Raw genomic sequence first — 22,175 nt, 5'->3', positions numbered from 1 at the left:
ATATTAATGTGGCTACATTTGAAGAAATGTTAATGTTGACTACCCATGTTTCATTCCGATTCATTTTAAAAACTTTCTTTGTAGGATGCTTCAAGAAGAATGTTTGGAAAACAGCGATCATATCTTGAACCTGCAAGCCAAGATGTTTACATATAACATTCCATCGTGCATGGCCATCTGGAAAATGTAATGTAACAAAATCATGCACCTTTTCTCTTCCATTATGGGGTCATTTACCACAAAAGGTTACCGTTTTTTGGGGGGTAGACATTGTAGCTTCAGTAGACTTAAGCCAGAGTCCATTTGTGAATAGTTACTAATCAAATTACTATTTTTTGCTGCTTTAACCTTTCACATTTTGTGACTTGTCATCCTTTTGTGATTCCATCATCCCCAACTTGCATTCTTTAAAAATCAAATAATTGCCAATTGTGTGTAAATGACCAGCTTTTTTTGGTATCAATATCTGTGCTTGTGTCAACGCTGTCTTTCTTTCTGTATAGAGCTATTGCTGTGGAATGCTTGCTTAAAGGACAAAAAGAGGTAGGTACCTTATGTTTTTGGTTCCATTTAGTTTTATCTAGGGATCTGTTAGCAAATATGTTTACATCAGATCTTCAAAATAGTTATGGGTTATTAAAAACAAAATCAAAATGATTGTGCACTGGCAAAGAATTTAAAGGTATGGCTGCCTTTGATGTTTGTTATTTAAACACATTTAAATATGTATTCAGTTAGTCCGATTTAGTTGAACTGAGGCTGCAATAAAATGTGGCTTTAATGACGATATACCAACTGTGGAATGTTGGGAACTGAGTTGGCTTGGTCAGAGAGCAAGCATCAAGAGAAAGTAAGTGATTACTACTTAGGCCTCATATTCAACTTTGACATTGAGATGTATGTCCGGTGGCTAAATACTAAGAAAGGGCAATCCTCCGTAATTACATTGTTGTGTTTGTTACTCTAGGTTTGAGCAGTGGTTACCTCAGCACAGATGTGTAACTGCGGAGTTACATGAACAAAACTGTAAAGAAAATATTCCAAATAAAAACAAATAGGTTCAATTTATAAGATTATGGTAAATATATTTGTTTTAGTCCAAGCCTAAGCAGTGCTTGTGCTTTCAGGTGATCTGTCTGTACTTTGTGTGGTCTGACCCATCCCACCAATTGGGATTGGCTTATGTTGTCTTATTCCAAAATCATAGACTGCAAATGGCTAATGGTTGGCACATGACCCATCTTTTCTTACAAGTTAACTCCCATGGAGTATTGCCGAGGGAAGGAGCAGAGACACGTACGCTGCTTGCATGCCTTTATCTTCTTTCTAAATTATTCCCAGAGATCGTATTTCTTCGTTGGGGGTGTGGCATACTTGTTTTGTTAACCTTCACAACGACTTCATGCTTTCTCCTGGCACATCTGTGATGCAATCTCCTCCTCTGTGCATGGCAGCCTCAAGTTTCCTTACAGCTGTCTATCGGTTCATTTAATTTACCCATGTGAATATACTTTCAGTGGCTTGACTCTGTGCGTGCCTTTAACTTGTGGACCTGGAACTACTTGTGAAGTGAGGGAATGGTTGTTCACGTTCGTGTGCAGTTGTTTATTTTAAGTGTTTTTTGTCTGTGAAAGTGATAGCACCCGTTTGTTTTTATTTGTTTTCTAATGTTGCTGTATGTGTTTTGAAAAATCTTGTTAGATGGAAGCACATTTTCAACATGGTGGTTTTGTTGGACGCAATGAATTATTTGTTCATCTGTGTTGGTTAACAGAATATTTGTCAAAGTCTTTTGGAAAATGCGTCTGTTCCCAGTTTGTGGTGGTTTTTCTTTTGCTATCCGTGTAATTAAACAACTGTCCATCAATGTGACAGAATCTCAGCCCCCCTTTCAGTAAGTTGTCATGGGTTGCATATGTTGTGCATGTGTGCATGTCTTGCTTTGCCTTTCGGATAATAAAGGATCACCCGCACAGTCGCTCAACACTCGGCAAAGCAGGAGACATTAACACAAAACAAACACCTTTAGAAAAGGGTTTTATTTTACAAAACGCAAAGACTCATTTTAGAATAAGGCTTGGTTTTATTTCACACAATGCTCTATAACAGAAAAGCTTTCCCAGATGCTAAATGCTGAACATTCTAATACACAGAGATATGTTTATATACAAGCAATAACACACTTGGTAAATGCATGAATAATACCATGAATGAAAAAACAAGCAGCAAATATTGTGAGATAAGATTCAAGCAAATATACTATGGGACGCCCTGCGAGAGAGAGAGATATATATATATATATATATATATATATATATATATATATCAAGCTCTCTTGTAGAGTGAAACGCGTCATCCTTATTAAAAATACGTCTTCCCTGCTTTCTATTGTGGATCCACTTCTTTGAGACTTAATTGATTTGCTGGTTGCGAGGTGTTGAGGTCCCGACCGCTGGTTCCTTTACTGTTTTGGAACTTGGACCGCTTTCTTCATTTATATATATATATATATATATATATATATATATATATATATATATATATATATATATATATATATATATATATATATATATATATATATATATATATATATGTATATATATATATGTATGTATGTGTGTGTGTGTGTGTGTGTGTGTGTGTGTGTGTGTGTGTATGTATGTGTATGTATGTGTATGTATATATATATATATATATATATATATATATATATATATATATATATATATATATATATATATATATTTGCATCAAATGATTACTTTGGATGTGCACCTCACTCAGTCACACTTCACAAAGAAAACACCTCAAGTGATCAAAGCCACTGGCCGCACATCACAATGGCAATAATCAAAGCTCAAACACCTCAAATGACTAGAGCCACTGGACCATGTATCACAATGGCACTAGTCAAAACAACACTTCACCTGGTGCAAATACTGCATCTTAGCCCACTCCTGACCGGGGGATTAACAGCTGTGGTTAAGAGCATCAGCAACCAGGGTTCCATACCAAAGTACACGCGTCCGTCCCCATTCGGATTCCAAAATCCTGATTTCTAAGTCGACAACCCTCAGCTTTATAATCTCAAAACACACTAGAAGGTTCGAGAGAAACCTTCCCCCTGAGCCAAAGTAATCTTACCAGAACTGGCCAGCTTCCAAGCAAGAATTCCATGGCAGGAAGGAGTTTGCACGTCCCCTCTCCAATCCTGCATGTTCCAGCCTTTATCTTGACGTAGCTCACGAAAGCCTTCCAGGGTACATTGAACAATCACTCACAAAACAATCATTGAACATGATTAACCCAAACAACTTGCAAGCGTTGCTGTACGCGCAGATAAAGCTCAAGCCAAGCAGAGTCAGAATTCAGGATGACATGAGGCCACGTCAAAGCCACTAGTAAGAACTTCATAATATTTCCAGTGTACAACACAATGCACATTTGTGCACCACTGCTTACAACACTGCAAGGCGAGACCAAAAAGTACGTTCCACATCTCTCTCATGCTTTCAAATGCACATCCCACACGTTCTGTTCTAGGCAAGGCTGTTCTACTCCGTGACAGCTCCCACTGAACGACAGCAAGATTACAAGAAATAAACCTTTAAAAGAAGCAAAGGCATATACAGAACGTTGTACATTCAGGCGATGATAAAATAACACACAAACGTCAATTAAAATAATGGTAGTCAAAGCTCATCACAGGGTGTCTGACCACAAGAGTGCCTCTAGCACTACAGTTCATCCTATTCCACCTTGTGTTTCTGCACCCGTGTGTGGGCCTGCACCTATGTATTTGCTCGCATCGCTGATAACCTGCATCATTATCTGTTCCTCCTCCCAAATGCGAGAACTATTGCATTGCAAATGCATGTTTATTTTGCCTTAATAGGTACTGTTAATATAGGGCACAAGTCTTTCACATTGTAGATGGCTTTTCAGTACGAGCTGATAGTGAAGGGTGCAGTGGAGAAGTGTCATGAGATACCAGTCATCCTAGAGAGATTTCTAAGTATTATTGTGAGTCTTTCATCTGGGTTGGCCTTTTTAGCATAAATACTGTAGCAGCTGCTTTGGTAACCTCCAGCTGGCACTAATGCACTTGCTTGCCGCATTGAATTCAGAACAGTGTCATGAATTAATAGTATGTGTAGTGTTGCTAAGCTGTAGAGAAATATAAGCTTTATTATCAGGCAGCACTAAGTAAGGTGAGAGGGCTTAACAGTGGAAATAATTGATGCTTATAGTTACATCATGTTAGTGGAGCACAGCGAGTTTTGCAACAAACTCATCCTTTTCCATTTACAGCTTGGTTTAGGTTTAATCAGCAAATTTCAGCAAGAAATATCCTCCATATAATAAAAGACCTAAAAAGACATTACATGACTATAAAGGAACAATTTATGATGTCCTTCTCACCACATAGTAAATCAGCTTGGCTTGAAATTCCAGGATAGAATCCCTTTCTTAAAACTGCTTTCATTGATGTTCAAATGTATTCTAGACTAAACTGAATTAGATGCACCATATAGAGTGCATTATTATTATATCCCAATATCTATTACTTTTCTGGAATGAACTTGAAATAGGGTCTTCAAGGAGAAGAATGGTTAGAGGACTGTATTGGGGGTGTGAGCAAATGCCCACTTTGAAACAACAAACATTCCTAAAGCTGATATGGATATGGTATTTGTTTATATGTAATGTGAATATTGCTGAAAGGTGACTGAGCACTGAACAGCTATTACTGTTAAATAAAAGAAAATAATCACAATAAACAAACAAACAATTTAGGCCAGAAACTATCAACATGTGTTCAAATGTTTCCTAAAAACCTAAACAGTGCTGCAAGTGGAAGATCCGTGTAAAGGAATTAAAAAGCCTGGGACAGCAGCATAGCAGCCTGATTGGAGACTTGTGCCTTCCTTGCTAAAGGGATTTTTACAGAAGCTTCATGTTTAAATGTAAATGTAAATGTACATGTATTTATATAGCGCAAATCGCCCACATCGCAGGCATCTATGCGCTTGCTTAGGGAACCCGTCCTGGTATTCCCCTGTGAGATACCCCGGCAGGGTATCCACAAGGTGAAAGCCAGGCATCCCGCCGCGAGGGGCCGTTGTGGAGATTAAGCAAGCTATTGCCCAGAGTCGCAGAGTGTGAACCCGTGAGTCGAGTAGGCACCGGAGTGAGAATTATCGAGTCCGTGGAATTATTGAGCCCAACCCCCGTCGGGGCGGGGAATTGAACCCTGGTCCAGGGCTGATCTCAGCTTCCGGGTCTGCCGCCTCTAACCCCTGAGCCACACTTCTTGTTGGGGAGGCACTCGTATTTCTGCAGTTTACATGCGCAATAGAATGCTTGTAAATAAAGGCTAAGTAGATCAAGCTTGAATGTAATGCTTTTCACTTTGGGCATACAGTATAATGCTTTGTGTGGCTATTATGTTTGTCATTTCTGATTCCAGTGATAAACCCAGAAGTTGAGTGCATGACTGATATACGAAAGGCAGCCCCCTGAAGATAAAGATTTTACACTCCTAAACAGAGATAAATTAAAAGTGAGCAGTCTGACATTTGTTAGCACAGTCCGTTTGACTAGCGAGCTAAGAGTCAAAACCGCATGTGGTGTTCAGAATCCGCTAGTAAAGGCTTAATGTTTCTAGGTAGAACAGACGGCCCCAGTTGGAATCACTTTTAGATAGACAAATTCTATTTAATAAGGTTGAATTTCAAGCATTCTTTTGGTCTCCAGGGCTCAGTTATTGATGGGCAACTCTGCAGTCTTGCAACACAGGCATGTAATAAAGCTCCCTCCCCTTCGAGTTTACCCATCCAGCCATGCCACCTCCATTCCATCGCATGTCGTGATATCACCTGGCCCTTCTCCAATAGGAAGTTATGGCTTTCTTGGCCAAGGGAGCCATCGAGTGCGTCCCTGCCCCAGAAGTTGGTCATGTTATCCCACTACTTTCTGGTGCCCAAGAAGGGCAAGGGCCTGTGTCCTATCTTGGATCTCAGGAATGTCAACTGCTTGCGCCGGAAGGAGAAGTTAGATGTTGACACTGGCTCAGGTCCTGTCTGCTCTCGACCCTGGAGACTGGATGGTAGCGTTGGACTTGCAGGATGCTTATTTTCACATCTCCGTCCTGTCGGCCCATCGGTGTTACCTGTGGTTCACGGTAGGCCACAACCACTTTCAGTTTACTGTGCTCCCCTTTGGCCTTACCAGCACCCCTCAGGTGTTGACGAAAGTGATGGGGGTGGGCGCAGCTCATCTGCGCAAATTAGAGGTTCCAGTCTTCCCCCCCTATCTTGATGACTGTCTTTTGAAGGCGAGCTGGCCCCAGACTGTGGTCTCCCATATCAAGACCACGTCGAACCTCCTGCATTTGCTGGGATTCACTATCAGCTTGCCGAAGTCGCACCTGATACTCTCTCTGAAGCTCCTTTTCATCGGAGCGGTTCTGGACACAGGACAGTTGGAGCTTATCCTCCCGAGCAGCGAGTCAGGGATATTCGGGATATGATTCCAATCTTTTAGCCTCTATCCTGGGTTTCGATGAGAATGAGCCTGAGGCTACTGGGCCTCATGGTCTCCTGCATCCTGCAGATGGACAATGCCATGTGGCATATGCCTCTGGAGTGGGACCTGAAGTTCAAGTGGGCACAGCATCAAGGGAATCTTTCTGATTTCGCCCTGATCTAAAAGGGCACTGCACACCAATTGCAGTGGTGGATAACGAACCAGGATTGGGTCAACAGCCGATCCCGATCCCTCACCCTTCCCCAACCACAGTGGTGACAGCTGCATCACTGCTGGGGTGGAGCGGCCACATGGGAGAGGCTCAGATCAGAGGCCTCTGGTCTCCGGCGGAGTTCGGGCTCGATATCAACATTCTGGATCTTCGAGTGATTTTCTTGCACTAAAAGCATTTCTTCCCTCTATCCGGGGAAGAGTGGTGCAGGTGTTCACAGACAACACCACCGCCATTTGGTACTGCAACTAACAGGGCGGGGTGGGGTCATGGATCCTATGACAAGACTCTCTGCCTTTGGACATGGCTGGGACATCAGGGCATATCCCTGGTGGTTCAACACCTGGCAGGCTCCCTGAACACCCGCGCGGACGAACTCCGCCACAGGTGCATGGTGGATCACAAATTACGTCTTCACTCGGAGGTGGTACAAATTTGTGGCATGGTGCGCAGCAAAGGCTTTGGATCCCCTTTTCTGCTCTCCTTTCAGAGGCTCTTCTCTTCATTCTTTCCTTGGCCCAGCAGGGCTCTGCTCTGGGCGCACTCAAAGGCTATCTTTCGGCCTTCCTTCGGCTGCCTGACCAGCCTTCTCTTTTCAAGTACCCTATTGTAAATCGCTTCCTTAAAGTCATTACTCATTTGTTTCCTCAAACTCCTTTTCTGATGCCCCAGTGGCACTTGAACCTGGTTCTCACTTTTCTGATGTGTGCTCCTTTCGAGCAGCTACATAACTGTCCTCTCAGACTTTTAACCCTTAAAACTACCTTTCTGGTTGCTATCACCTCTGTTCACAGGGTGAGTGAGCTCCAGGCTCTTTCTTCTAAGCCTCCTTTCCTATCTGATCATCCAGACAAGGTTGTCCTCAGCACTAGGCTTTCTTTCCTTCCCAAAGTGGTTACCTTTTTCCATATTTGGACAAACCATCACTTTTCCCACCTCCACATCCTTCTAAAGATGAAGAGATGCTCCTCCGTCTGGATCCAAAAAGTGCGCTTTCCTTCTGTCTGGATCTTACAAAACCATTCTAGGTGGATGACCAGCTCTTTGTCGGCTATGTGGGCGTCAAGAAAGATCTGGCCGTGCAAAAAACTAACCATCTCCTGATGGGTTGTTCTTTGCATCAAAATCTGCTATTCTTTTGCGAAAAAGGACCTCTAAGGAAGGATTCTTCTGTGACCCTGATACCGGGTGACTGGTAGCCAAGTGGCGACTGGACTTCTGCCGGGACTGAGTGCTTCAAGGGTACTTCAACCCCTGTGGCCAGGATCTCCTCACCAAGCTAATGGAGTGAGTAGTAGCCACAGGAAGAACCCCGTTGACCACATCACAATATCCTTGAGCATCTTCAGCATCCTGTATCCCTTGTATCTGGACCACTTCCATATGAGTGTATGGCAAGGAGATAAAAGTTCCAGGAACTAACTGTGGGAGTTGTTCTTTCAGCAAAGTAACTGTTTCTGAGGGCCTCGCCACTCCCCGACTGGCTCCCTGCCAGAGTTGGTTGCCGGAAGTAAGTCAGAGTACCCCATTGATACTAACCCAAGTGTCCTTTGTCAGTGCTTGTTCACAGTTAAGTAAAAAGTACCTGTTTACTGTACCTTATATAAATGATGTATTTCTGGAACTCTCTGGAGGACCTTTTACCTTTTGGTATCTAAAATACATAAAAATGCAGTTTCTTTTTATAAATTGGTGTCCGATTTTTGGGGGTGGGGGGATTTTGTGTATTTTGTTCCCTAATTGTTTTGGGTCTGTGTAAATATTTTGCAGTTGTTCTTTGTGTAAGCCTCACTGCTCAGAGCCGCAGCGACCAAAGGTTAAGTGGAGTGTTTCACAAATGAAACATACTGGTCCTAAAGGTGTTAAGTGTATTACATGGTGAGGTTGCACAACCACACCATGTAATACACCCCATTCCCTCACAACCCTCTCTGCATCAAAGCGCATCCTTCTTTCAGTGTGTGTCACACCCACCTCACAAATGTAACAATCCATCTGCTCTTCCAGTCCGCCCAGGGTCTCGTTAAATGGAACCCATAATCTTCCATGTGTTTGATCATTCAAAGGCTCTCATACATCCAGCATATGCATACTACACACATGCACTTCACAGTACTACATACTAGCTTGGTGTAGGCCAAGGGTGAGTTAAGCACACTGCAGCGCTACTCAACAGGAGTGAACCTGTGTCACACAGTTAGAAAGGCCTGTTCCCTTCTACTGATCACTACACGGTATGCTGCCACCATCGTTCATGTGCTACTTAACTCCTGGCATAGGCAGCAGTCTTTGACCACTATGGGGTAGCACTTTGGGCACCCCTACCATTCCAACAAGACCACAGTCATGGCGCACAAAAATATCATGGTCTCACTAAACAAAAAGGGCCGCTCAATAAATTTGGTCTCTAATTCTGTAGTCACCCGTCAGACCCCTAACATAGATGAATTAGCCCAGTGGAGTTGGATAGCAAAAACCCTGAATACCAACTGTCCAGAGGTAGAAAGAAGCGCTCCTTTGAGGTAGCCAGGGGGGTTTACTTCTGTCCTGGAATATGGCTGCCTTGGGTCATGACTAGGAAAAATTGAACTTTTTAAAATCTTTAAATCCTCTGATTATATGCCTACAAGAGAATTGGGCGTGCAAGGATTTTGATTGTGATGTTTTTTTTACTTTCTCTTTTTTATGCTAAGCACTCCGAAAGGGGACATGCGGGGGGGGGGGGGCGGGGTTGGAAATGGGAGGGGAAAAGGCTGGCGGACGGCTTGGTGTTTCAACATGCGAATGGGAGAGGGGCGACGGGGTCACAGTTGTTGGGGATGTTGCGGAAGGCTTTGGCTAAGGTGGGGGTCGATGGCAGTCGGTTTGGCACGCACTCATTCCGGATTGGGGCGGCGACGGAAGCACATAGACAGGGGTGTGACAAATACAAAAATAACCAATTCCGCGCAGGAAATGTATGCTACTCCAGATAAAGAGGAAATCTGGCATATTCCTGAATCCTCTTTACCGGATAAAATAAAAACGGATAAACACGGATTCCTCCTGCTCGATAGCATTTGAAGTGCAGGCTAGGTCTTTCTAAACGGGAGGAAGCCAGTCGATAAAACAGCACAATTTACTTTTCAATCTCAACGCACACAAAGCCTAATGGACTATGTAGTTCTTTCCTATCAAATGTTTGGCGCCTGCGAAACTTTTGAGTTTTCCCAGTCAGTATGGAGGGATCACAGTGTAATAAGCTTGACTTTCGCCTTCAATCTATCTGCATTGAATCAAGGGAACTGGTGCTGGGGCTCGGTGGTTTTTAATAAAGCTAATGGTTGTTCATTTTGGACACAAAAAATACCGCTAAGGTAGGTGCGATAGTAAAAAATAAACTTTTTCAGAACAGCAGGGCCATGTTTCTGCTAATATTATACAATTGTTTGAGGCCCAAATGAGGGAGATAAAAAATGTAAGCTCAGTTTCCAATGCCTCCCGAAGGGTAAATCCGGATATCCCTTTTTTGAAGGCATTAAATCGAGAAATTAACTATTTAGTTCGAAAACAACATTTTTCCATGGGTATTTAACAGGAAATTAATCACCTTAAGGGAGTTAGAAGCGGTTATAAACTCTGAGCAAAGAGAAACAGGATGGATACTAAATGGATTGGATTGAGGGCACCCGCGCGAGCCAGAGATTCAAAAAGTACTGGTACCTGATTGCAGAATATTGTGATTCTAGACAGAGGGCACTCCCTATTCCGATCCCAGAAAGTGAGTGGGTGGACTATAATTCACTATTATATCAATCTAACAGCTCCGTGCTTTTTCAGATGCCTGTAATAGAGGAGGCTGTTTTCGTTGAAAATGGTCCCCTGTCGAGGGATGAAGAGATGGGTTATATAAAGAATGCCAGAACCTCCGGCGCACAGGGACCGTATGGTATCCCGATTACGCTAATCAAAAAAGAACCAGCTGCATGGGGAGCAATTCTGGTGTCACTGTTTAACTTCTGTTTTCGAACGATTAGTATTCCCTCCACTTGGAAGGGGAGTGTTATAGTTCCGTTGTTCAAAAAGGGCCCAAAAAGGTCACCTACTAGCTTTAGACAAATCGCGCTGCTGGATGCTTCGGGCAAAGTATTTACAAAAAGTATACTTCAGCATTTGCAGCACTGGGCCCAAGATCAGAACATCTTACCACCAGAACAGGCAGGTTTCAGAAAGAACCATGGAACGCTGGATAACATTGCGGCTGGCTGTCCAGACCATCGTAGAGAAATGTTTTCTCACGAAGTATGTTAGTCTATACAGTATTCATTGATTGCTCCACGGCGTTTTATAAAGTGGATCGTCAGACGGTTTGGAGAAAGCTTTCCAACCTTGGTATGCCACACCACCTCCTGGGCCTTATAATAGAATTACACACGGACACCTGGTGTCAAGTGATGATGGGATGCTCGCAGGGGCTATCTTGTAGGATTAAGACCTATAACAGTCTTAAGCAGGGTTGCCTGTTGGCCCCTCTTTTGTTTTCCTTTTATATTCATGACCTCCCCGGTAAATTAAACTTGGTGAGGAGGGATTGCCCCAGAATTGGTACAATGTCCATTGGCTCTCTACTATATGCAGATGACTTTGCAATTTTCGATTTAACTCCTATTGGCTTGCAGCGTCATCTGGATGCCCTGACCAATTATGCGGAGGACCATTTTCTGAAAATCAACATTGCCAAAAGCAAAATTTTAGTCTTTCGCAAGAAAGGTCTCAGAATAAAGAAAGGGTATAAGGGGTCGTTGAGGCAGGAAGAACTTGAATTGGTCAATTCATATTTGTATTTGGGGAAGGTTTTTTCAAAAAACAGGCGTGACTCGGAGCACATCAAACAGTGTGTTGGTAAGGCCGCCACCCAGGCTGGAGCTTTAAATAGATTTTATAAAACGCGTGGAAGACGTCATTTTAATCATGTTCTGTCAGTATTTAAGGGTAAAATCCCTCCTACATTAACATATGCTGCAGTAGTCCTGGATAGGAATTACTGGCTTGCTTTTGAGGAGGCTGAAGGCCAGTTTTTCCACCAAATCTGTAAGCTTAATTCTTTGGCTGCCCGCATGTTTTTAGCTTGGAATTCCATCTAGTCTCTTCTTATACTTCATCCTTAGCAGCGGTCCTGGGGTGGGGGGAACTCCTTCCTTTGGGGGATGAGGGTACCCTAAGGGCTGCCTTGAAGATGGAAATCTTTGCTAACTTAAAAGAGATCATTTGCCCATGCAAACGACTCATTTGGGCTTAGTTTAAATTGTGATTGACCCATGTCTAAGCCTGTATTGAAGGCATTTCTCGAAGTTAGTAAGCACGATTAGTACAGTAAGAGACACAGCCTTAAGTCAACCTAAAGCCCGCAATGGGGAGTAGACTCCAGCCCTATCTTTCATGGAATTTCCCACATGGAATTAGAAGATTGATACTACTTTTAAGAACCAACCTGTTGCCCTTGAGAGAAGTGACGGGCATCTGGGAAAAAACTCCTAGAGACGAGAGAATTTGCGAATTGTGCTGTTCTCAAATACTGAATCTTAATCGTGTACTATTTGTGTGTCCGGAACTTCTAAGGGCAAGGTGCATGTTTTTAAGACCCTCATTAATCAAATTTAATATTCACTCTGTTCAGGAGGCTCGATCTTTTGTCTAGTCCCCACCAAATAAAATGGTTTGGCATAGACTATTTTAATTTTTTTAATCATTTTTGTCCATTTATTAGGAAATTTTTGTTGGTATATGTAATGTTTGCTGGTTGGCCAATGTAGAATGTTGTATCCGTTACAAAGTATATTTTCTTTCTTTCCTCTGTTTTTATTTATGGTGTATTAAAAAAATTATTTAAAGTATGTTTTTTTTGTTACTGTACTGGTTTACTTTTGTGGACCTCTGTAGGAGTCCCGTAACATAAAAAAATAAATTGAATTGAATGGCTCACACCTATGTTCTGTGTTCAGCCATTACAAAAAAAATCTGCATCAGGGATCTATGCATCTTTGCAGCTAGGGCACTCAGGTACACATCCATCATGCTAAGGAATTTTCCATCTCAGTCACACAAGAAAACAGTGAGGCATACCTTTTGTGCATATTCATCACAGGTTTCTGAAGGAACTGATCAACTTGTTTCCTCCCAACTTCTATGTGATTCAGTCGGACCTCAATTTAATTTTGACATTTTTGATGTCCCAATTTGAAACACTTAAGTTGTCATGATCTCTAATGTTCAAAGCTGTGTTCTTAATTTTAGTCACCTTGGCAAGGCAAGTGAGTATGCTGCAAGCACGGAGTCTCTACCCTCCACTAATTTCTTAATTGCAGTAACCTCAGCGAGACTAGTGAAGCAAGTTGCAAGCAGTGAGCATCTGCCCTCCATTTACTTGTTTTTTCCCCCTTGAGCTGCTGTCATGCATATTTCAGTCACAAATGGCTGAAGTATGCACAGCAACGACTTTGGCATCCCTTCATACCATTACAAAGCATTGCCAGAATTCAGAGGTAATAGGGTCTATATTTTGTGTCCTGTCATCCAAGAAACCCCAGCCTGACCATTCCTTCCAGACCCACCACTGAATTGTGTACTGCTTGCAAATCTATTCAGGTGAGGAATCTTCAGGTAGATGTTTTCTTCAGAAGTTGCTCACCTTTGGAAACAATCTTTCTGGTGGATATGCCGCCTACCCGCAGATTCTTCACCAACCTACCCTTCTTGATGGATGGTCAATTATTTTTTCTTATTAATAAGGTTGCAAGTTATATCATTGCAATGCACCTTATCATAATTGAGGTCACTCCAATCCTGCTTGTGTCATAGGCATTGAATATCTATAACCAGTGTTCCACCAGGAATAGTAATAAGTCTACCCGATGGGTCAATCTAAAGCTCATATGAAAATCACATGAAAATAGAAGGAAAATCTGATAGACTTCTAGCCCTATAGCTTACCTTTGGAATTCACAGGAATCAGACTGTATCCAGAAGATTTTTTGTGAGCAGTACCCCTTGCACACCGGTCGTTGGTGTCCATCTCCGCAGGTAGCGTTAGCGCAGGAAGCAGCATCGTCTATACTTATATAGGCACCACTAAGGCACTCTGGTGGCAGTGCTTTTCTTTCCGTGCCAGCCAGCGCTGAACCATGGAAGAACTATTCCTTCAGTCAGTATTTGACTGGAATTCTTTGGCTTTTTGTCTAATCATTTGAGGTTTTTTTGATCCTGGTGTGACTGAGATGTCCTCTTAAAAATCCACCTTCAGGCCCTGCGGAGCCTGTCATCATCTGAAGTCGGTGACAGATCAGCAACTTGTATACCTGTGATGTCTTGAGCGCAACCATGCTCTGACTGCTGCGCAATGAGTCCTAAGTCCTTGTAGAAGTGGTCCCTCAAGCTCATGGCATCTCCCTGGGCGGTGCCACGACACTGTAGGTCCCAGTCGAGGGGATGTTACCGGGAACAGTTGCAGAGTCTGAGAACCTCATACCACTTCTCATTCTTGGGACTCAGGAAGTTGTCAGAGGTCTTAGACTTTTTGGCCGATGAGATGAGGTAGCCTAATCATTAAAGGCCTGACTCCAAGTCTCCCTGACTTTTAAGTAGTCAGATCTGGAGTGGTGTGGCTCACTGGTTAGAGGCGGCAGACCCGTAAGCAGAGAACGTCCTGGGACCAGTGTTCAATTCCCGACGCGGCAGGTTTGTGGACAAGGGTCAAACTGACTCGATAATTCTCACCTCGGTGCCTACTCTAACCAGGAAACACACTCGGCAACTCTGGGCATTAAGCTTGCCTCATCTCTACAACGGCCCCCCACAGACGCCAGGGATGCCTGGTTTCACCTTGGAGACACCCAGAAAGAGACCATCTCACAGGGAAAACCAGGACGGGTTCCCCAGCGGTCTTCAGCGCCAGGATACTCCTTGGAGTCACAGTGAGCTTTACAAGTACACCCACATTTACATTTACATCTACACCTGCCCTACTAAGAGTTGAATAAGGCCATGCACATCTTATTTGGGCGTCCCGACCTCCACCAGCGCGCCCGCATGTTTGTAAGGAGGCCCAATCTGGTTCCTCGCCGGTGACTCTGGCCATGGCTCTAGTTGGGCCCCATGGATCTGTTCCCGGATCCAGACCAGCACCAGCTCTACCATCTTGACCTTCCCCAGACACAAGTCCTGATTTATTTATTTAAAGAGTTTTATATAGCGCTGGCTAGACCTGAAGGTATCAGAGCGCTTTTCATGAGAATCAAAAATGTAACAGACGCTACAGGCTACTCCATCACCCATTCTGATCCCCAACACTGATATGGAGCCAGAGGGGCATCATCCCACGCCTTATGCAGCGCCAGCAAGAGCCTTGCCTCCTAGATCAGATCCTAAGCTCTATTTCCTTGGGTTAGGACTCTTTGAGGAATAGGAGGGGTCGCTGGACCCTGAGGAATACTAGCCGCATGAAGAATACAATAGCATGGTCTGGTGTGAGGAACTGGGTGTAACCAGCGGACTAAATACTTCTCCAGATACTGGTATGCTTTTTTCCCCCTACCGTGGCTAGGGACAAGGTAGCTTATACAGTGGTGGTGCGGAGAACAGCCGAGGTCCTCGACCTTCAGATTCCCTCAGTGGCAGTAACGACTAACGTCTTGACAAAGGTGGTGCAACTTGGAGTACTCTCCAAGGAACCACTACTCCCTTTCAGTGACTCCCTCACGGACGTTCTTTTGGGGCACTTGTTTCAAAGCCCACACATGGGCTCCCGTGAATAGGACGATTGCCCGCCACCGTACCCAAACTTTCTCACCCAATATACTACCCCGGAGAGTTTGGTGGTCCAAGCCTTGACATCCCAAGTCGCATTGCCTACCACTCCTCCGGATAGGAAATCCAAGAGGTTGAACTCTTTGGGGAAAATATTTTCTTCTTCCAGCCTGGCATTGCAGTTCGTGAACTCCGCATGCATTTTGGACCTTTATTCCCACGCTCTGTGGGACACGGTTGCACAGGTGCTTTCAACTGTCCCAGAGGAGGCCCAGGCTGTACTCGCTCAGGCTGTTAACGATGGGAGAGTTGCAGCAAAGTTCACTTTCCATTGTGGACTTGACACAACCGACTCTCTAAGCAGAAAGGTTTTGTCGACGGCCTTGGGATTGCCACACCTGTTAGCGGAAGACTGGCTTTTGGGGGGAAAACAAATCTGCTCTTATGGACAAGCCCTTTGATGGCACCAGTCTCCTCGGAGACTCAGCAGAATCCTTGCTGGAGCACTTCAAGCCTACAGCCAGGTCCTTGGGCTATTCTATGAACCGCCCCACGTCACCCTCAATCTACCGTTTACTCCTTTCGTGGCTACGGAAGGGGCTTCCTGCTACGGCAATTTACACTCAGCCGTTCATGCTCTCTAGTGTCTGCATAGCCGAGGGTGCACTACCCACACCCTCCTAATCTTCACCATTACAAGCATGGGTATCCAGTTGGCGGCAGGATTTGCCATCAGGTGCCCCTCTGGCAGTCCCTAACATAGGACAGATCATGGGTTGTGCCAGTCGTCCAAAGGGGCTACTCACTCCCCTCCCACTCCTGCCTCCATGACACCATCTCACTACTGACTGACTGACTGAGGATCATCTATCCCTTCTCCACAGGGAAGTTGCAACTCTCTTGGCCAAAGGAGCCTTAGAAAGGGTGCTGACCCAAGAAGTAGTTTGTGGTTGCTATTCCCACTACTTACTGATCCCCAAAAATGCTGAAAGCCTTCGTCCTGTCCTAGACCTGCTGGCCCTCAGCTACTTCCTCATGAAGGAGAATTTAAAATGCTCCTGGTAGCTCAAGTCCCGGCTTCCCTGGACCCAGGAGACTGGATGGTAGTGTTGGACTTGCAGGACACCTATTTTCACATTCCTGTTCTACCTGCTCTCCAGCATTACCTACAGTTTACGGTGGACCATAAGCACTTTCAGTTCACCGTGCTCCCTTTTGGCCTTACCAGCTTCCCTGCAGGTTCACCAAGGTGATAGCGGAGGTTGCAGTTCATCTGCAGAGATCAGGGGTGTCAGTCTTCCCCTATTTTGACGGCTGGCTGTTAAAGGGGGGCTCACCCCAAGCTGTCTCCTCCCACCTCCAGACTACATTGGCCTCCGACACTTGCTGGGGTTCACTATCAACGTGCTGGTTTCCCTCTCATTGGAGCTGTTCTGGACACACTGCAGTTTCGAGGTTATCCTCATGATATTCAGACTGATACCAATGTTTAAGCCTCTATCCTGGATTTTGATGAGTTAGATCCTGAGGATGTTGGGAACTCATGATCTCCTGCTGGTAATTGATGCCCTATGGCATGTACATGCTCTGCACTGGGACTCATGTTTAAATGGGCACATTATCAGGGGAAAACTTTTCGACATGGCCCAGATCTCGGAGGGAACTACAAAATCTGCAGTGGTGGCTCACAAAACCTTAATTGGGACAGAGTAAACCCCTCTCCCTTCCCCAATCAGATTTCACTGTAGTGACCAATGTGTCACTACTGGTATGGGGCTGCCACCTGAGAGAGGTGGACATCATAGGACTTTGGTGTCCAGTGGAATTTGGAGACCACATAAACAAGATGGAGCTCGTGCAGTCCAACTGGCATTGAAAGTCTTTCTACCCTCCATCAAAGGAAGGCTAGTGCAGATGTTTACAGACACCATTGCCATGTGGTAATGCAACAAAAAGGGTGGGGTCGTTGACCCTTTGTCAAGAGGCCGGGTGCCTCTGGATCTGGCTGGAGCAGCAAGGCACATCAGTGGTGGTTCAACACTTTGTGAGGTTTCTGAACGCCAGAGCAAATGAACTCAGACGTCCATGACTAGCTAATCACGAGTGGCGTCTTCAAGCGTAGATGGTGCACAGTGTCTTTGAACAGTGGGGAGAGCCTTGGTTAGTAATGGAATGGAATGGAAAGTTTTTTTATAGAGCTCTGTAGCTACCTGGAGGCATCCTAGCGCTATGGATTAACATGTGTGGTGGTGAGAAGTGAAATATAAATCTGAAAGAGACACGTTAGTGATAGATTCCTTACCTTAGAATATCCCCAGGCGTCAGACTGGATCCGGAAACGTTTGCGTAGCAGTACCCTTGCGCGTCTGTAGGCGTCGTCTGCGGGTCCGTCGTGGGCGCCGTGATGACGTCGTCGGAGTACTTGGACGCCGCCTCCGCGTGCTGACGTCAGTTCTTCTTTTTTCGTGCCAGCCAGCGCAGATCTGGAAAGTGCAGTTACCCAAGTCAATTTTTGACTAACTTTTTGATCATTTTTTGATCATTCTTCGAAGTCTAACGACTCCGATCGGTGCCGTAGGGATGCCCGGATTTAAACACTGTGAGGAGTGCGACCGCACGATGTCGGTCACGGACCCCCACCACCTGTGTTTGACCTGTTTAGGCGTCCACCACAGTGACAAGGCCTGCTCCAACTGCCGGGCCCTATCTTCGAAAGCCAGGCGGGAGCAGTCCCTGCAGGCGACTCGAACTCAGGCAGTTGGCCCCGCGCCGCATGTGGTCCCGGTCCCACGGGAGGTCGAGGGACAGGTCGCGGGGACGGAGCCACCACAGCTCCGGGAGTCGGCACCACTCCTCCGGGTCGAAGTCGTAGTCCGGTAAGAAGCACAAGAAGTCAAAGAGGTGTCATCGCTCTTCTGACCTCCCCCGACGCTCGCGCGATGCGGCCGGGGGTTAGGGTGACACCGCCCACACGGCTCTTTCGGAGTCGCGGGCGTCTCGTCCCGCCCCACACCCTCCGGTCCCTGGGCAGGACGCGACGCCTGATGAGATTGAGCCCTTCCCTTTCTCCTCCAACGGGCTCCGCGGCGCCTTCGGGCCCAGCGGACCAGTCTGGGGGCCCTAGCGGGTCGGGGGCTTCGGCCCCGATGCCATTGGGTGCTTCGGCGCCGCAGGGCCCCACGGTCCCGACACCGCCGGCGCCTTCGGGGCCGGCGCCGCAAGGTCCAGCGGCCGCCGGCGCCTTCGGGCCCGGTGCCGCGGGACTCCGCTGGACCTTCCTCGGGCTCTGGATCGTCACCGGTGGACCTTGCGACCCCCCAGCGTCGGTCCGTCAGGTGTCGCCTCCGGCGCTGTCCTCGATACCTCCTTTGCTCCAGTTCTGCCGTCGTAGCGGCGCCGCATCCAATGCCGTTTGGAGATTTCCACTTCTACGAACCGGCCCCATTGAATGACAACCCTGAGTTTCAGGAGATGGGTGAGGAGGAGGATTGGGAGGGGTCTGAAGACCCTCTGACCAGGGAGTGTCTGTCACAAGAGGACTGGGCAGGAGACCTTGGGGAGGCCAGTGGCCTGGACACCTCTCCAGACACTGGTTTTGTATCTCCTCCTACCGTGGCTTCGGAGGAGGGGGCAAACTATGGTGTGGTGTTGACGAGGGCTGCCAAGGCCTTGGGCCTTGAGCTCCCCGTTTCGCCCGTGAGGACTAACCTCCTCACAGAGGTCCTTAAACCGCAGTCATGCTCGGCAGAGCCTCTGCTGCCTTTTAATGAGGCCTTGACAGACGTTCTTTTGGACACTTGGTCCAGGCCCGCTACGGGTTCGCCTGTAGATAGGAACGTGGCCAGACGCCGGCTCCGGGCGACCCATGTTTCCTGTCCTCCCACCCCATCCCCGAGAGTCTGGTCATCCAGGCCTCTAATTCCCAGACCGCATTCCCGACGGCTCCGCCGGACAGGGAATCCAAGAGGTATGAGAATTATGGAAGGAAGATATTCTCCTCCCTTAGTTTGGGACTGCGGTCTTCCAACACCGCATGCCTCTTGGGCCGCTACACCCACTCTCTGTGGGAGACGGTGGCGGAAGTGCTGCCAGAGTGCCCGTTGGGGGTACGGGCCAAACTCGGCCAAGCCCTTGTGGAGGGCCGGGACGCAGCCAAGTATTCGATCAGGTGTGGGCTGGATACCACCGACTCGCTGGGCAGACCGATGGCTACGACAGTGGCGGTAAGACGCCACGCCTGGCTGAGGTCCGCCAATTTTTCGGCAGATGTCCAGAACACTCTGATGGACATGCCGTTCAATGGCCGTCGCCTTTTTGGCGTCAAGGCAGACCTCACGCTTGAGCGCTTTAAGGACTCCAGGGCTACGGCCAAGTCCTTGGGCCTCTCGGCCCTCGCCAGCAAACGGGTGCCTTTCGCTCCTTTCGTGGCCAAGAAAGGGGCGTCCCCACACGTGCTGCCAGCCACTCGCCGCAGACTAACATCCACCGCGGCGCCGGCCGTTGAAACCGCAGTGGAGGTGGTCGGAGACCACGGCGAGGTCAGTCCACACCTTCCCCCACAGCATCCGCCTCTAAACCCTCCTAGTCCGTGCTTTTCGGCACATGTGACGCCAGTGGGGGGCAGGGTTCGCCATCACCACTCTCACTGGCGTACAGTCACTTCGGACAGGTGGGTGCTGCAGATCGTCCGAAGGGGCTACTCCCTCCCCTTCGAGACAACCCCTCAAGCCATGCCACCGCAACACCACCGCGTATCAGGGGATCACTTGCGGCTCCTGCAGGAGGAAGTTTCGGCCCTCTTGGCCAAGGGGGCCATCGAGCGCGTTCCTGGGCCAGAAGTAGGACGTGGTTGCTACTCCCACTACTTTCTGGTACCCAAGAAGGGCAAAGGGGGCCTACGCCCTATCTTGGATCTGGGGAACGTCAACGGCTTCCTCCGGAAGGAGAAGTTCAAAATGCTGACACTAGCTCAGGTCTTAGCTGCCCTAGACCCAGGAGACTGGATGGTAGCGTTGGACTGGCAGGACGCGTATTTCCACATCCCGGTCCTGCCGGCCCATCGGCGTTACCTGCGGTTCACGGTAGGCCACGAGCACTTTCAGTTTACCATGCTCCACTTCGGCCTTACCAGCACCCCACGGGTGTTCACGAAGGTGATGGCGATGGTCGCAGCTCATCTGCGCAGGTTAGGGGTCTCAGTCTTCCCCTACCTCGACGACTGATTGTTGAAGGCGGGCTCGCCCCAGACAGTCGTCAGCCTCCTCCAGACTACGGCGGATCTCCTGCACCAGCTGGGGTTCTCCATCAATGTGCCAAAGTCACACCTGTGTCCCTCTCAGAAGCTCCTTTTCATCGGAGCGGTTCTCGACTCGGCGTGGTTTCGGGTTTACCCACCCGAACAGCGGGTTCGGGATTTACAGGCTCTGATTCCAACCTTCCAGCCTTTATCCTGGGTTTCGGTCAGGTTGATGCTGCGGCTTCTGGGGCGGATGGCCTCCTGCATCCTTCTGGTGCATCACGCACGGTGGTGGATGCGGGCTCTGTAGTGGGACCTGAAGTTTCAGTGGGCCCAGCATCAGGGCAACCTGTCCGACCATGTCCTGATCTCGGAGGGCACTGTGAGACAGCTGCAGTGGTGGCTCACGGACCACGATTGGGTCAGCGGCAGATCCCTCTCCCTTCCCCAACCAGAGCACGTAGTTCTGACGGACACGTCCCTCCAGGGCTGGGGAGGCCACATGGGAGAGGCAATCAGAGGCCTCTGGTCTCCGGCGGAGTCCCGACTCGATATCAACCTTTTGGAGCTGCGGGCGATTCGTCTAGCACTGAGGGCATTCTTCCCGTCTGTCCGAGGGAGTGTAGTGCAGGTGTTCACGGACAACACCACCGCCATGTGGTACTGCAACAAACAGGGCGGGGTGGGGTCGTGGACCCTATGCCAGGAGGCTCTGCGCCTCTGGCAATGGCTGAAACATCAGGGCGTGACTCTGGTGGTTCAACACCTGGCAGGTTCTCTGAACGCCAGGGCGGACAAACTCAGCCGCCGGTACATGATGGATCACGAATGGCGTCTGAACTCGGACGTGGCGCAAGGTCTCTTTCTGCAGTGGGGAGAGCCTTGGTTAGAGCTATTCGCCACCGAAGAGAACGCGCAATGTCATCAGTTCTGCGCGTTGGAATTTCCAAGGCGGCACTCGCTCGGATACGCTTTTAGTCGCGAGTGGAGTTGGGGTCTGTGGTACGCCTTTCCGCCTATACCACTTCTGCCCAGAGTGCTGAAGATCAAGCTCGACCGGGTACAAGTCCTCTTTGTGGCTCTGGACTGGGCACGAAGGTACTGGTATCCCGAGCTACTCAGTATGTCAGTCGATCCCCCGGTTCGTCTTCCTCTTCAGAAGGACCTTCTGTCGCAGCAGCAGGGGACGGTCCTCCACCCGAACCTGTCCAGTCTCCACCTCCATGCTTGGAGATTGAGCGGCAACAGTTGAGTCCATTTGACTTGCCTCCTGAAGTTTGCAACATCATTCTGGCAGCCAGGCGTCCCTCCACAAAGTCGGTATACGCCTGTAGGTGGAACAGATTTGTGGCATGGTGCACAGCAAAGGCTGTGGATCCCCTTAATGCCCCTCTT

The 22,175-nt window shown here is 47.5% G+C and overlaps 1 protein-coding gene across 3 annotated transcripts in view; it reads left to right on the top strand.

Annotated features, from left to right (window-relative positions):
- Window positions 1-22,175, top strand: part of ZFC3H1 (zinc finger C3H1-type containing) — an 833,014-nt gene that overhangs the window by 787,908 nt on the left and 22,931 nt on the right. For all 3 annotated transcript variants that reach the window (XM_086921759.1, XM_086921741.1, XM_086921749.1), the window contains exons 32-33: window positions 85-186; window positions 504-543. In XM_086921759.1, the coding sequence (XP_086777885.1) occupies window positions 85-186; window positions 504-543 (142 nt within the window). The remainder of the gene's footprint in view (window positions 1-84; window positions 187-503; window positions 544-22,175) is intronic.

The sequence above is a fragment of the Lissotriton vulgaris genome, chromosome 1_1 (genome assembly GCF_964263255.1).
Source record: "Lissotriton vulgaris chromosome 1_1, aLisVul1.2, whole genome shotgun sequence".
In the NCBI taxonomy this organism is placed as follows: Eukaryota; Metazoa; Chordata; class Amphibia; order Caudata; family Salamandridae; genus Lissotriton; species Lissotriton vulgaris.
Note: the sequence above shows the minus strand (reverse complement) of the source record. Positions and strands in the feature narration are given on the sequence as shown.